Below are 15290 nucleotides of genomic sequence, written 5' to 3'. Positions count from 1 at the left end.
TTACTCACGATTATAAGCATTTCATTATTTTTCTTTTTGGAACTTTCGCTTATAAGCATAATGTGATTAAATCTGAAATGTTTTTGGACTAATATATTTCTGGTGATTATCAAAAGACAACTTTTATTGTGTACAGGACTTTGTCAACTTTATAGGTCGTAAAAATTAAGTTTTGTTCTAGACGAGTAAGCCTTTCAGCCTGATCACACCCTGTAAGATTATGTACTATTATGTATGTTACTTTACTTTTTCCCCAGTAAGATTATGTATTGTTATTTCTGTTCATGTATTTTAATCTCACTTTCCCCAAGAAGAGAATGTTTTCCTTCTGCATCCCCAGCTGTGCAAAGAAGTGATAGGATTCCTCTGAAACAAAGTTTGCCAACTTTAAAAGAGTATAATCCGAGTAGGAGAACGGGGAAGCTTTTTGTCACAAAATTAGATTAGAGGAATATCATAAACCAACAGTTTTTGAAGAATCCTCATTCTCCTCCTGCTCCAGGTTACCGTCTGCAAGTGCAAAGAAAACACACTGGGAAGTAAGATATCAAGTGGGTCTGGAACAACTGAAATTGAGGACTTTGGCATTCAATCCATTCTTGAGAACAAGGAATCAATCATTAAATAAGACGAAACTTTAAATCATTTCAAATCATTTCCAGGAGCTTGTGATCTTATTGACTTTTCATTAAAAAAATACAATTAAAAAAAAACAATATAATCTGTTGCATCCTAAAGCATTTGCAAGTCAGAAGCAGTTGAGCTTTTTTTGAACTTAATGGTCATTTGCATGGCCAATAAGTATAGACAGCTAAGGTCACCAGCTGGCAGATATATCTGTAGTTTCCTCTCTAAAAAATGTTTTTCTCAAGAGCTGTCTCACAAAACTCTTTTGTCTCAAGTGTATAGAAGGGTTCCAGTGGTAAATTCAGGCCATTTCTATTAAAACTTTTCAAAGTGAATAAGTTTATAGGCTTTCTTTTCAATATTACTCAGCATTATGTCTTTTGCACAGATTCTTGCTAGAAGCTTTCATTTCTCTTTTTATCACAGCTTTTATTTTGAAAATGAGGCATGAAAATGTGGTGCCTAATAAATATTTTCCTGGAACACTAAGTCTGTTTTGAAAATATTTGAAGATTAAGTATAAAACTAGGATTTCGCTCTTGATACATGAGCTGCAACAAAATAAAAAGGTTAATTAAGACGTATTGCTTATGCTACTAAGTTGTATTTTATACTGTAATATCTTTTATGTGGTAAAAAATTACCTTAGTTAACAAGCTTTGTCTTGTTATTTCTTGTTATAAATGGTTAGTGTGCCGATTAAGAAAGACTACAAAATGAGAATGCAAAAAACATAAGATTACTTTTTTATTTAAATAGAAACTTTTCTTGCTTTCACATTTGCAAAATCAATAACAACATCTTGAAAATTTATATTTTTTAACAGTGTTCTTTCAGTTGTCATTAAACAAAGAGCATTTAAACGATCATTTAACATTGAGGAACGGAGATCATTCTTAACTATTGCCATTTTTGAAAATGCTCTCTCTGCACTACAATTAGTAATGGGAAGAGTAAGAAAAATCCGATATGCGATGTCAAGATTGGGAAAAACTGATTTTAACTTATTCCTACGATTTGCTTGTAAACATTCAAGTGCTGATATATTCTTCTCATTTGCCATTAACTTGGAAAACTGGATAATTTCATCAGGAAATTGCGTATCTAAGTCTTAAGGATAAATCGTACACAAGGATTTGGCAGCAGCAACAATGACAGGAACGGTCATGGTCTGAAAACTAGTTAGAAAACCAAACTTTCTCTTTGCAGACGCGTAAGCAAAAAGCCTTTCTTTTAAGCACATTTTCAACTTGTCTATGATTGGGAAAAAATACTTGATTTTAAATTTTTCATTGCCACTAAGAACCGCTTCATTCTTGCTATTTTAACGAAATCCTAATTTGCGTGTCTTCTTTCTTTTATTTTCATGCTTGTACTGATTATGAATAATGCTTGAGAACCTTTTAGCGCTTTCTTGAATGTCGAGAAAATTTTCACGAACTGACGTCACATATTCCAAAAGTGATTTAAGCAATCGAAAACCAAGATTTAGATCTGCAGTTTTATCCTGAAGTTTCATACTAGTAGCATCAAATCGTAACATTATTCTGTGCCATAGCTCCGTCATAAAAGCAACATCCAAAGTTTTCATTTTTTTTAAAAGTGCAGTGGCTTCGTTTTGTGTCTAATGTTTTTCATTTTTATCCAGAATAATTGATTTTAATGTGTCAAGGATATGATTGTAATTTGAATGTAAAACTTTGGTAGAAATGGCTCTTGCTGACCACCTTGTCCGACAGGCTTTTAATGGTAACTTTCCTGTCCTTTCCAGCACCACCTACAAGACCTGAACAAACTATCTGCCATCTGTGAGTTGAAGAAGCTTAGAAGTTATACAGCGATTGGAGAAACCCAAAGAAATCGGATGCAGCCTCACAGCTGCCAACAGCATTTACGCCAACTAAATTTAGAGAATGTCCTGCACAAGAAATAAATTCAATGCTTGGGTTCTCTTTTTTCAGTAGGGCTTGCAGGCCTTTGTATTTTCCTAACATAAATACTTTTCACTGATTGTTGGCTCATCAACTGACACTTAGTATTTTCCTGACATGTTAGATGCATTGTCGTATGACTGACCACGAGCATCTTTAATGTTTAAGCCAAGCTTATCTAATGTTTTCTTGACAGCATCTGCCATAGCCTTTCCGCTATGTCCGCATGAAGATTCAAACCCAATAAATCTTTCTTGCACAACAGCTTCCTCGCTCACATATCGAATAATTATTGCAAGTTGGTCACAGTGTGAAGTGTCAGTTGATGAGTCAACAATCAGTGAAAAGTATTTAGTACTGGCAATTTCGCTGCTAATGGAATCCAGAACTTTTTTGACATTAAGAAGACAATTTCTTCATAAGTTGTTGATGAAATGTATGAAACATTTCCTTTGCCCTGGTTTTCTCGGCTTTCTAAGTGTTTAGCAAGGAATGGATCAAATTTTGTTAAGAACTCCAAGGCCCCGAGAAAATTTCCATTACTGAAGTCACATACTTCTTCTGAATCACCTCTAAGAGCTAGACCTCGACTGCACAAAAACTTCTAGCATTCAACAACTCTTCTCAGAACTTCCCTCCAGTAACGCTTTTCATCCTCCAACTGCTGTTTTAAATGAGTATCAATTTTTCCTTTTAATGTAACTTTTCCAAAATAGCAATGGACTGCATCAGAATGCTGCATGCTTTGTTCGTGTCTATGTATAGAACGCAGTCCATGTGCCCAGTCGTTGAATCCAGATCTGATATTGTCGTCTGAATCTTGAAAAAGCAAGCAGAAGAAACAAAATATTTTTCCAGTGGATGGTGAATAAATAAGCCAGTCTCTCTTTCGAATTTCACCATTTTTCAACTTAAAAGAAAAATAGATGAGAGCAGCACCTTATTTTCGTGTTTGTTACTTTTTTAGATTTTTCAAAACTCTTGTCTTCAACATTTTGATCAGGAATTTCTTTTACAGAAATCCAGTAGCGCTGTGCTTCTTTCAAATCCGTCCACAATGCTTGGTCAGATTGACATATTAACAAACTGGACTAAAACAAAAAACAACGGTGCAGCTTAAGTTCACGATTAAAGATAATAATACGTTTAATAATATTACTCATAACAAAAATAATAACAATAATAATAATAACAACAATAACAAAAGAAATGATAATAATGGTAATAACAATAATAACAATAAATTTTATTATTTATTCTTTCCTCTAAATTCCAAAGTATTCTTACATTGCCATATGACACATTTTCTTGCTGCGCTGTTGAATTGGATAACACCGATACATTGTTCATTGAAGAACTATCTGTTACGTTCTGCTATTGTGAACTTTCTGCAGTTGGGTTTGATTCAGTTGACAAACATTGATTCTCCTCTAATGCTTTATCAGGAGATCGGAAAGAATTAGTCAATCTTGGGGTTTTTTTTAATGTTGTTTGCTGTCTGTCACATTTATTTTTTTTCAGTTTGCGTTTTAAATTTCCGCTTAAATATTTTCTGTACATTATTGTCCAATTATTGCAAAAATAATTGTAATTCTTAATTTATAATTCTTTAGTGGTAAAAAAAAAAAAAAGTAGTAAAAAACTAATATTTCAAAAAATATATACAATATTTAATACATAATTACCAATAAATATAAAAAAATAAAAATACAAACAACTATTAATTTAATTGATATTATTTGTTCTCAAATAAAATAAAAAATTCAAATCAAAATGTCAATTCGCATTTCTTGATAAATATTTAAGCAGTTTAGCATTTAACTTGTATCCGTTTATTTCACCTTTTCAAGTAAGTAAAAAAAGATAAATGTTGTTCGAACTTTTTTCCAATAAAGTTCGAACGTGTTCAAGTTCGAACTTTTTTTAAAAAGTTTAGAGTTTTTATTTTTAATTACATGAGAAATTAATGGAATTAATTTCCTTAGAAATTAATAAAATTAATTTAGAATGTCAAGCCATATATAATAAAAAAAATAATATAAACGTTAAAAATCGGGGCCCCACTGATACCCTAATTTTTGGGGCCCGGGCGCCTAGGCTCCCTGGAACTCGGGTTAATCCGGCATTGCCCAGAAAACAAAAGTTTTTGAATACTCATACAAGTTCTAAGTGACGTAATTTAATAGATTTCTCAACAAAATTTTAATAATGGATTCCTTACTTTATATAGCTATATAAATAGTTTATTGCTGTAATTTAAAAGCAAAGAATTTACCAAAACTCTTTGGTACGAATGTTTTAACAAAAAACATTTTATTCTACAATTGTGTTTTGATATGATGCCTATTTTATGCCAGATTTGATTTTTAATAAATTTTTATAAACGAATTGTTGCTAATATTTTTTTGCTAATGAGCGGGTTAACACTCATAACTTAATTTGCCCGCAAGGCTTCAAAGCTTATGGCTGAACCAATGAGACGCTCTTGTTTTATAAAAAAATTTGCAATTAGAATAAAATAACTTTAATCGCTTTCAGTCACTTCAAATTTACTATTTCTGCATTTGAGTCGGTGTGACTGTTTTCGGAACTAATTATTTACTTTTGAAATAACTTTTAATGTAATTGTTTTGTGACACATTAGAATCTTGAATGATAGTTTTTTTAATATTGTTTTATTATGAAAAATATTTTGCTTATTGTGTAAATAGCTGATGGTAATGTTGAAACTTTTATATGCACTGTTTTATTATCACTTATCTTTAGTTAAACTTTTAAAGAGAAGTTTGGCGGAGTTCCTTTAAATGTTTGCATACGTTGTTTAGAGTAGTTCGTGTACTGACAAATTTGTAAAAAATTGGCTGCCACCAGGTACCACTCTGACTAACATTTCTATTTCAATTTTTTTTTTATAGCATGTGTATAATAAAAAGAGGACTTTATAATTCTTGACGAGGTGAAGGCAATTCGTAAAAAAGATCAGCAACATTGAAGAGATACGACAATGAGGATCTTAAGCTTGTCGAATATAAAAATGATGCCAATTGCAAAAAAAAGTTAATGTTGTAAAAAATTTTATTTGCAAACCGACAAAAAAGTGAAGAAAATGTAAAAAGAAAAAGCTTAAAGAACTTAACAAAAAATGGTCGAGTGATTTTCATTTTTAATTTAGATGGCAACAAACATATGAAACGCAATAATGGAACAGTTGGGCCATCCGGTTCCAAAATGGGCCGACCTTCTAAGCCATTTTTTTAAAAATTCTTGTTAGCAAGACATTCCAAAGTTGCTTCTCTCTTTGATGCAAACAAAGCTAATACAAAACAGGACAACGAGTTCCTGCAAAAATGTTAGGCGAGTTAGATTCTATTTTTTCAAGAAGAGTAATGAAATGTTATTTGTAATTTCGTGAACATAATGAATAAAAGAGCGTTACATGTTAATAAAATTTAATTAATGATATAACTTACTTATTAATATAATTATTAAACGAGTTAGATTCTATTTTTTCAAGAGCAATCAGAGCAAAAAGAAGTTTGTTTTTAAGCCACCGAATGATCCAATCCTGGACGAAGATTCGGATTTATATGTGGATGGAGAACTTACAAAGGCATCTTATATTCTAATGCAATCTAGTGCTAAGGCATACCCATCGTATTTATGCAAAGAAAAGATTTTATCAAATCGACCCTATTTTGAAACCAGACATAGTTTTACAAATTTTAATCAACCATACAATTTCAACGTTGTTGAAACTACAAAAGGAGATTCTGTACCAAACTAAAGCTCAATACTTAGTAAGATAGATAAGTGGAAATGTAACAGTTGTAATGGCCATTCCACATTTAAGAAAAAAATCTAAGGAGGTGAATTTAATGCATCAGATGTAAATCTTTTTGCGGATTGTTTTGTTCTTTTGCAGCTCGCAGAAGGCAACAGTGTAATTGGATGAACCCGCGACCATTGTCAACTCGATTTTTTTATATTTTGCTCGTATAGGAGGTACCAAAGTTAGCCTAGCTCAATTCATATACCAGCGGAAAATTTCAGATCTCTAAATCTTTACAAATTACAGTTTTGACTTTTTTCGTGCGAGATTAAGCGTTTTTCCCACTGCAGGGTGTCGCGTTAAATAATTTGTTCGTTAAATAAGTAGAAAAGCGAGCTACGCATGCGTCACATTACTGTTACTTATTTAACCGCTGCAACAGCTATTTTGAAGCAGTAGAAGTAACTAAAGTTCCATATATTCTTCTTGCTGCATTTGCCAAAAGTACCTGTTTTATGAAAATGTGCATCCGAATTTTATTCATTTTATAGAACAGAAATTCAAAAACCAATTAACAACATCAAAACGCATTAATTTTTTTTTTTTTTTTTTTTGTATTTTTTTTTTTTTTTTAGCATTTTTTTTTTTTTGGAACTTTGATCTTCGGAGTTGTTGTTTTGACTCAGAAGGATATTATTTAAATTATACGCAATCATCAAAAAAAGGAAATCTAATGAAAAGTGGAAATCTCTTTAACATAATTTGGTTTCTGAAATGTCTCACGTAGATTTAATTCCCTGCTCTTTTGACAAATATGGTCAGGTATGGTTAAAGAAATTTGAAATTTTGGGTTGATGTTTAAACTACATGATGAAAATCTTCAGCATTTTTAATATTAGTCTTTCTGGTTAAAACTTGATTAGAAGAAATTCTTTGAACGGGTACTCCATCTATAGGTCTTTTTCCATAACTACTACAGTTCCATTTGATGGCAATCCTATATACTTATCAAAAGACTTAACCCAAAAATATCTTTTGGCAATCTTTGAATCAATTTATCAAGATTTACTAACGATGTTTCACTAACTATTTTATGCTTTGAAACCAAGCCACAGAAGTAAAAATTGTTATCTGCTGTTAATTCCATTGTGTATTTTTAGCCTCATATTTAGTATTTTTTTGCTTACTCCATTTGTAACACTGCTTTTTTAACTCAAACCATTTTGTGTTATTTTTCTTATAATCTTAACGTTTGCGCTGTTCCCTTTAAATGAAACCGTGAGTTAAAAAACTTGACATCAAAAACGGAGATGATCGTACAAGTGCATCCCTGAAAAGCTTTGAACTATTTGCTTCTTCCTTCTATTATCACCATGCCACTTTTCCAGTTAAAAATATTTTACAAAGAATCAATATAATACCGAAATAAATTCTTTTTTTGAAACCACATTCTTCATGCTGATACTCACTAAACTAACATGGTGGGTTATCTAGTCGTTGAAGACAAAAGTTTGCAAATTTGTTAGAATATAACATATTTTAGTGTTTATTTGCTCTGCAATCATTGAAAAATAGTTTTATAAAAGATCTTTGTGTGTTGAATTTTTTAAATATTAAAGTGTTTTTGATGAGTTTTTTTATCTAAGCTAGAGATAAAGCAATTGATTTACTGTTTTCAAATTTGTATACTTTTTGTTCAACTTTGAAAGCTGCCAGTTTGGCAACTTTTCTTAAGTTAAACGATGTTTAAATCCGTTAAAATTCGAAAAATATTAACTAAACAATTATGGAAGCCGTAAGAAGTTGAAACATTCTTTTTTGATCGACTTTTAAATCCGTTAAACTTCGAAATAAAAAAAAATAGTTAAACAGGAACGCCTATATAAATAGATGCAAGGGTATTATATAAATAGATGCAAGGGTATTATATAAATAGATGCAAGGGTATTATATAAATAGATGCAAGGGTATTATATAAATAGATGCAAAGGTATTATATAAATAGATGCAAGGGTATTATATAAATAGATGCAAGGGTATTATATAAATAGATGCAAGGGTATTATATAAATAGATGCAAGGGTATTATATAAATAGATGCAAGGGTATTACATAAATAGATGCAAGGGTATTATATAAATAGATGCAAGGGTATTATATAAATAGATGCAGGGTGTTAGCATATCTTTTGTGTTTTATCCTATTACAATTACAAAAAATTACTTTTTCAAAAATAAAACCATAAATCTATTTTTTGACGCATTTCCTCAGATTTCGGTCCCGTGAATAACGGTTCAATGTCAAGTAAATAGCAGCTTTATGTAAATCAACATTAGCAGTCATTTAAACTAGAGATAAAATAGTGGAGGTCGACGTGTTTTGAAGTCTCAGACGAAGATTCGTACAGCAGAAGCTGTTGCGGATGTAAAAAAGTAAGTTTAAACTATATTTGTATTTACGGAATGTGACATTCCGTATCTATTCACCTTTTCACTATGCATTAACCTTTGGTATAAGTTTTTATTGCCTAGGTAGCTACATACTTTATTTATCATTTTTCAGCGATCGAAAAAGAGTAATTGGTGCATCAAAGCATTATGGCATTCCTAGAACAACCTTGAGAGACAAGATTAGTGGAAAAGCCCCAATGGTCAAAAATATGGGGCCCTGCATTTTTTTGACCGAAGCTGAGGAGCAAGTGTTGGTTGAAATTGCAATCAATACACAAAGGAGAAGTCATCCTGTCACCTAAGACATCATCATTTGTGTCCCGTCTATTTCCTGATGAACGTTTAATGGGGACAAAAAACAGGGATAGAACTTTTCAATTTGGTAAATCAAGGTTGTTAAAACCTGGAGATAAATGGTAATGTGTCACAACAAGTAATTAAACAGTGGTTAACAGGTTTGAGAGACAGACTGTCTAGATACCTACATGAACCCAAACGTATTTTTAACTTTGATGAGTCCCAGTTTCAACTTTCACCCAAAGCTGGAAAAGTCTTGGCTGAAAGAGGATCAAAAAATGTTCCTTATGCCACGGTAGGTAAAAACATAGAAAGAATTACAGTTTTTGGTATGTAAACTTACATTAAATTTTTCCGTTATTTTTTTAATAACAATGTAAATTGCTCTTAATTTTTTACATAATTACTTAATTTTCACTTAATTTTTACTTAAATTTTACTTTAACAACAAATTATAATTAAGAATCTTTAAACATTAGGCAAACCAAAGATAACATTTAATATGCAATATATATATATATATATATATATATATATATATATATATATATATATATATATATATATATACATATATAATATGTATATTGTAAATTAAATATATTAAATAGATGTTGTGTATATGCATATGCATGGGCGCCGGCAGGATTTTTTACGAGGGGGGTAAAATATGTAGTTAAATAAATATCTGATATTTCAAAAACTACATAAATGCATCAATTAATCAAATCACTTTATTAGACCAGTGACAACAGAAAATTAAAGAAAATGTAAGAATAAAAACACAAGAATTAAATCATTGTTATTCAGTAAATAGAAATTGTAGTCGTCTGCGTTCACTGCCAAACTTATTTAGAATTTGTTCGATAAATTCAGATTTTCTGGAGCGTATTTTTTCACGATACACGCTCAGCATGCAAAGCCCAGACAAATGCTCATAATGCTAATTCTAAAATATACCTTATAATGCTAAATTATATAATAATATAAAGATTAGTTATAAAACATTAAATGATTTATTAAATACAAATTAGATATATTCCAAAAAACAAAACAAAAATTAAAATACAGCAGGTTAATGCAAGTTAATCAAATTAAATATATATATATAATCATAGCAGCCGAGAGAAATTTTAGGTCCCGAGGAAGTTTTCTTAAGGGGCCCTCATTATGATCAATTATATATCCAGGACCAAAAAAAGCGTGCTCTGGTCATTGAAAATTAAAAATCAAAATTAATTAAATCTTTTAAAAGTCAAAACTATTTAAATCTTTTAAAAATTTCTTTAAAAAATTATTTGTATACACACAGGGCCCCGGGAATCTTCCCCGTCCACCTTCCGCCCCCCCCTCTCAGCGGTCATGTATATAATTATAATAATCAACATTTAGCTAGCAAAAAACACAAGGTGATAGTATTATTTAATTGAATATAACACAATAAATTTGAAAAAAAATAAATAGAAATGCAATACAAACAAGAAACATTTGCAAACAATCAAAAAAACAACAGCATAAAAAAGTAAATGAAACTGACACATTAAAAAGTAATTTTAAAAATTTGATCACTGTATCCAATTCTTTCTTCGTTTGTTCGAAGTTTATTTGTTTGCGTAAGAACTTTGTTAATGTAATTTGATTTCTTTTTTTTTTATTATTATTATTATTATTATTTTCTTTATTTTCTTTTTTTTTCTTCTCTCTACTTTTTGGTTTCTATACTTCTTTATCTATTGTTTTTTTCTATTTATTCCTTTTTTTTTTTTTTCTATGATCAATTTCTTACATATTTTTTCTAAACTTTCATTCAAACGTCTTTTTTTTAAAATATAAAATATGCTTTTATAAAAAAGCTTCCGCCATCGTGGAAGTTATTGCATTTGATAGTAATATTTCATTTAAACTGTAGTCATTTACAATACGGTGAGTATAAATGAGTTAAATTGATGAGATATTGAAATAAAATCTTTTAACAGCTAAAAGAAATTTTGTGAAAAATAAAATTTGTTATTTTGCTTTTCCAGGGGGGGGGGGGGTAAATGCCCCCACTTGCCCCTGCCTGCCGGCGCCCATGTGCATATGTCTATTTTATGTAGAAATATTATATAATATATACATATATATATAAAATATATTATATACATAATTTATATACATATATATATATATATATATATATATATATATATATATATACATATACATATATGTATGTATATAACATAGTATATAGATATATTATGTAATATATTATAGATATATAATATTTCTACATATTATAGATTTAATATATTTACACATATCTTTTACATGTTTAATCTATAAAATACCTGTAATATATATTAAAAGTATAATTTTTATTAGAAATATATGATATATATTATAGATATGTAAAGTTATACGTATTTAGTATATGCGATATATATAAATATTAAAAAAAATACAATTTATTTCTCCCAAAATTTTAGTTTGACCCGGGCTTGTACCGTGGACCTTTCGCATGTTAGGCGAACGTGATAACCACTACAATATGGAATGATAAGAATTCTTTAATATTTATAAAAACAAGATTTTACTATAGCAGAAATTAAGATCACCTTGTTTATCTTAAATACGGTTTTCTTTTGCATCCGAAATAAAAATTTAGAGCATTCCTTTAGCTACTTCTGTCCAGTAAGGCGTGTGGCCACGATAAAGTCAACATTAAAGAATTTAGTGCTCCAGCTCTTCGAACAACAGAGGATCTAATATGACTTCAACTTTCACATTAAAAGCTGGATCTTGTATATTCGTGTTCTTTGGAAAAAGTTTGTCTTTTGAAGCCCAAAGTATTTTTGATATATTTACACATGTATGATGATTTCTCAATCATTTTTTTTACACGCTTTGTCATGTAATAAGACAGCAGGTAACAGCTTCCATTTCAATATATTCTCTAAGGTACAAATCATCCCACTGCACACAGTGGAGTATTAGGGTGGTCCATTTTAAACTTTTTTTTTGAAATTTTAATCGAGGTTTTTACCAGTAATAAAATTTGATCTAAAAATCCTAAATACAAAAAATTTTGATCCCCGACAAAACATTGGAAGTTAGAATAACGGATTGCACAAGTGTTGTGCAACTTTTTTATTCACTATTTTTACAGTTACTTAGTGGGGTTTACAAAATTTAATTATTAACCATTAGAAAACAATAATACAAAATTTTATCAATTTACGACAATTTGTTCATATCCCACAAAATATTTATTGAAATATCAATAAATATACAATTAATAACGTCACTGAAAATTTATTCGTTTGTTCGTTGAAAACTAATTTCAATTGATTTCTTTGAGAAATATGCACTTTTAAAGCTGTTTCGATGCTTTTCCACAACTTGAGCAAGTTGCTCTCTCTCTACTGGATCAAAACATTTGTCTTTGATATCTCCTATAAGCTTGATACCTTGCTCTGCAATATCTTTGACACAAGAAAGAACGCATACAAATTTTTTTGCGGCGTTAAAATCCTCGAATTTGTTACAATGTTCTGATGGAACGTTTAGCCATTCTTGGGGTCTGTTTAATTTCAACAAATGAAAAAGCAACCATGACTTTTCACAAATAAAAGACGATAAAAAAGGTTTTTCTTCGTCGCGCGAAATAATAATCGAAGTCTTCGGTTTATATGGAGTAAATACTTTTTTATAACTTTCTGATCCATCATAGTCTTTTCTGCATAACTCACAGAGTCGTCGAACAAGGAAAAGACTACTAGCTCCTCAGATAAGTATCCAAGGTGTCTTTCAAAAAACTTGATGGTTTCCTCTGAACTTTCAAGGTCGATTGATTTAAATTTCCTCATTAAATAAAAGAAATGCAGGTCACTAGCTGGAGCAGCAGAAGTAATAGCAGGTTGAAGAAAGTATTTTGCGTAAAAAAGACAATGTACTCAGTCATCCTCTCAACCTTTCTTGCTTCTTTATCAGTAGTTCAAAAGTACGAGATAGTAGGAATATTTTTGTATAATAAATGACTTTTGACATCCACCTTGCATGATGATCAGAACCAGCATACCGAATGCGGAAACGTCTTTTAATGTCCGCCGAAAAAATATAGAGTAAGCTCCACTAGTTCGCATTAGTCCTCACGAGGAAATGTTTTTCTCTCCAAGCAATCAATTGCCCATTTCTTTACTTCAACTGCTTAATTAAAATAAAAAACTATTTTGATCATGAGGCCAGTCCCACACTCTAAGTTCTTTTATATTCTTGTTGAGGTTATGAAACTCTTCTTGGAACCTTTCAAGCAACTGAACTCTTGGTGATTTGTTCGGACCACAAATAGAATTGGATCTTGCATTTATAAAGAGCTCTGGAATATGATTTCTACATTCAAGCCGGAGTAGAGAACGACCAATTTGCTTCTCAATTAGAATTGCAGCTCCATTATATGCTCCACTGTTTGCAGACGTTGTATCATTGACAAGTGCAACAACAGATGCTTTTAATTGCCATTTATCAACTAGGTTCATCACTAAACAACATTGCGTTTGACCAGTCCCGTTAGCAATTTGAGCAGTACCTAGCAATTTAGGAGGTGGTCCTGCATACACAGCAAGTCGCTCTTCCTTTTTTCCAGTAGCTTGCTTGAAAGTTTTTCCATCCCAATGAATTTCCAAATATTCAGGTGGAATCCAAATTTCTTCAATTAATTTAGCTTCTTCAATTCTCTTAGCTGATCTTGCTCTATGAACTGATGACTTAGAAAGTGTAACATCATTTAAAGCTACTCCACCTAATGCTAAAGTCTTTCCCAAAATAAGTAGCTGTTGTCTTTCACTAATACCGGATCCATCAGCAACTGTACACGTTTCTTTTAATAGTTCTCTTTTTGAAATTTTTATCGTTATCGCTGATTTGCAATGATGTTTATTTTTCTCTTTCACTGAAAACTTTTATCTCTTCCATCTTCTCCCGTAATATCTGAAGAAAATTCGTCGCCCTTGTTGACTTCATTATTATCAGTAATGGTTAAACATTTGAGTTGCTGTTTCTTAATAAGAAGCAATTCCTTTCTTTTCTTTCTTTCCTGATACTGTAGTTTGATGTAGCGTTGTCGCTCTTTTTTAGCAAGTATTTTGTCAACTCCAGCCATTGGGCCCACTTAAGGAAACTTTCGTTGGCTTTTTAGAAACTCCCAGTCAATAAGCCACTCGTCGTTACCAGAGTGTTTCAGCAATTTGTAAGTGTCTGTATGTGATATATCAAACAGACTGTCCAGTGTAATTGTAAAAGATGTAGCTTTTTACTTTTCTTTCTTGTCTTCTGCTTTCAGTAATTTTTTTCAGTGTCTCATTTTTTACCAAACGGACAATCTGATCACCACAGTCCTTCTTGTTATGCTTCGTTGGAATACGAGCAGGTAACCAAAAGTTTTCAATAATTTCGCTAACTAGATAATTTGCAATGAGTCTTATTTCTTTTCTAGGATTGTTTTTTCTCTCAAAGAGATATTTTTGCAATACAGCTCTATTAAATGATAGCTTTCCTCCTTTAAAGTTTTCTAAGGAAAAACCAACAATCCAATGATTTAAACGAAAAAAACGTCTGCTTTTTTTATCGACAATATTTTTGTTTATAGCAGCAGCTTGAATATGTATCGAATGTAGTGAACGTTTTTTTCCTGATCTAAGCACTGACCCTTCTGCATCAATAGATACATTATTTCCAAAACTTTTACTAGGTCTATCAATCTTTTTTAGTATGGGAGCCATTGTCGTGGTTTAAATCAAGACTAAAGCTTTTAATTTAAGCGCTGTTATTGACTATACGTTTAGATATATACTTTGCAACATTAAAATGATACAGAATAAGGTTCATTTAAAGCGTTGTAAATTAAACTTATTAACGTTGCGGCATGTTTTTAAGAACTATTGTTGTCTCAAGAGAATTAAGACTTAATGACTTCCTTAAATGCAGTTTCATGGTATTAAATTCATTATGGAACGAAGGTATTGATATTATAATGTTTGAAATGTATTGGAATAAGAGTAACTAAACTGAATTATGTTACGCAATATCTGTGGTGTTTTAAAACAAATCTCTTGTGGGATAAGTACAAAAAGTCGTAAATTAATAAATTTTTGTAGAATTATTCCTTAGTGATTGTCAAATAAATTGTGTGAACCCCATTAAGAAAAAACAACAGTTTGTTAGTAAAAACTTTGCGCA

The 15290-nt window shown here is 30.7% G+C and overlaps 1 protein-coding gene and 1 pseudogene across 1 annotated transcript; both read right to left on the bottom strand.

Annotated features, from left to right (window-relative positions):
* Window positions 1-1415: 1415 nt before the first annotated feature.
* On the bottom strand, window positions 1416-2341 carry LOC149889238 (uncharacterized; annotated as a pseudogene).
* A 318-nt stretch (window positions 2342-2659) lies between these two features.
* On the bottom strand, window positions 2660-3908 carry LOC145195227 (uncharacterized). The gene is made up of 4 exons (XM_090089211.1): window positions 3846-3908; window positions 3518-3649; window positions 3204-3468; window positions 2660-2946 (listed from the first exon to the last, which is right to left on the bottom strand). The coding sequence occupies exons 1-4, from the start codon at window positions 3906-3908 to the stop codon at window positions 2660-2662; spliced, it is 747 nt and encodes a 248-aa protein (XP_089945337.1).
* Window positions 3909-15290: the final 11382 nt, after the last annotated feature.

The sequence above is a fragment of the Hydra viridissima genome, unplaced genomic scaffold (genome assembly GCF_058129835.1).
Source record: "Hydra viridissima isolate aposymbiotic clone 2 unplaced genomic scaffold, HvirCarnegie_v1 scaffold_5, whole genome shotgun sequence".
NCBI classification, from domain to species: domain Eukaryota; kingdom Metazoa; phylum Cnidaria; class Hydrozoa; order Anthoathecata; family Hydridae; genus Hydra; species Hydra viridissima.
The sequence above is the reverse complement of the archived record's forward strand: the minus strand, read 5'-3'. Positions and strand labels throughout refer to the sequence as shown.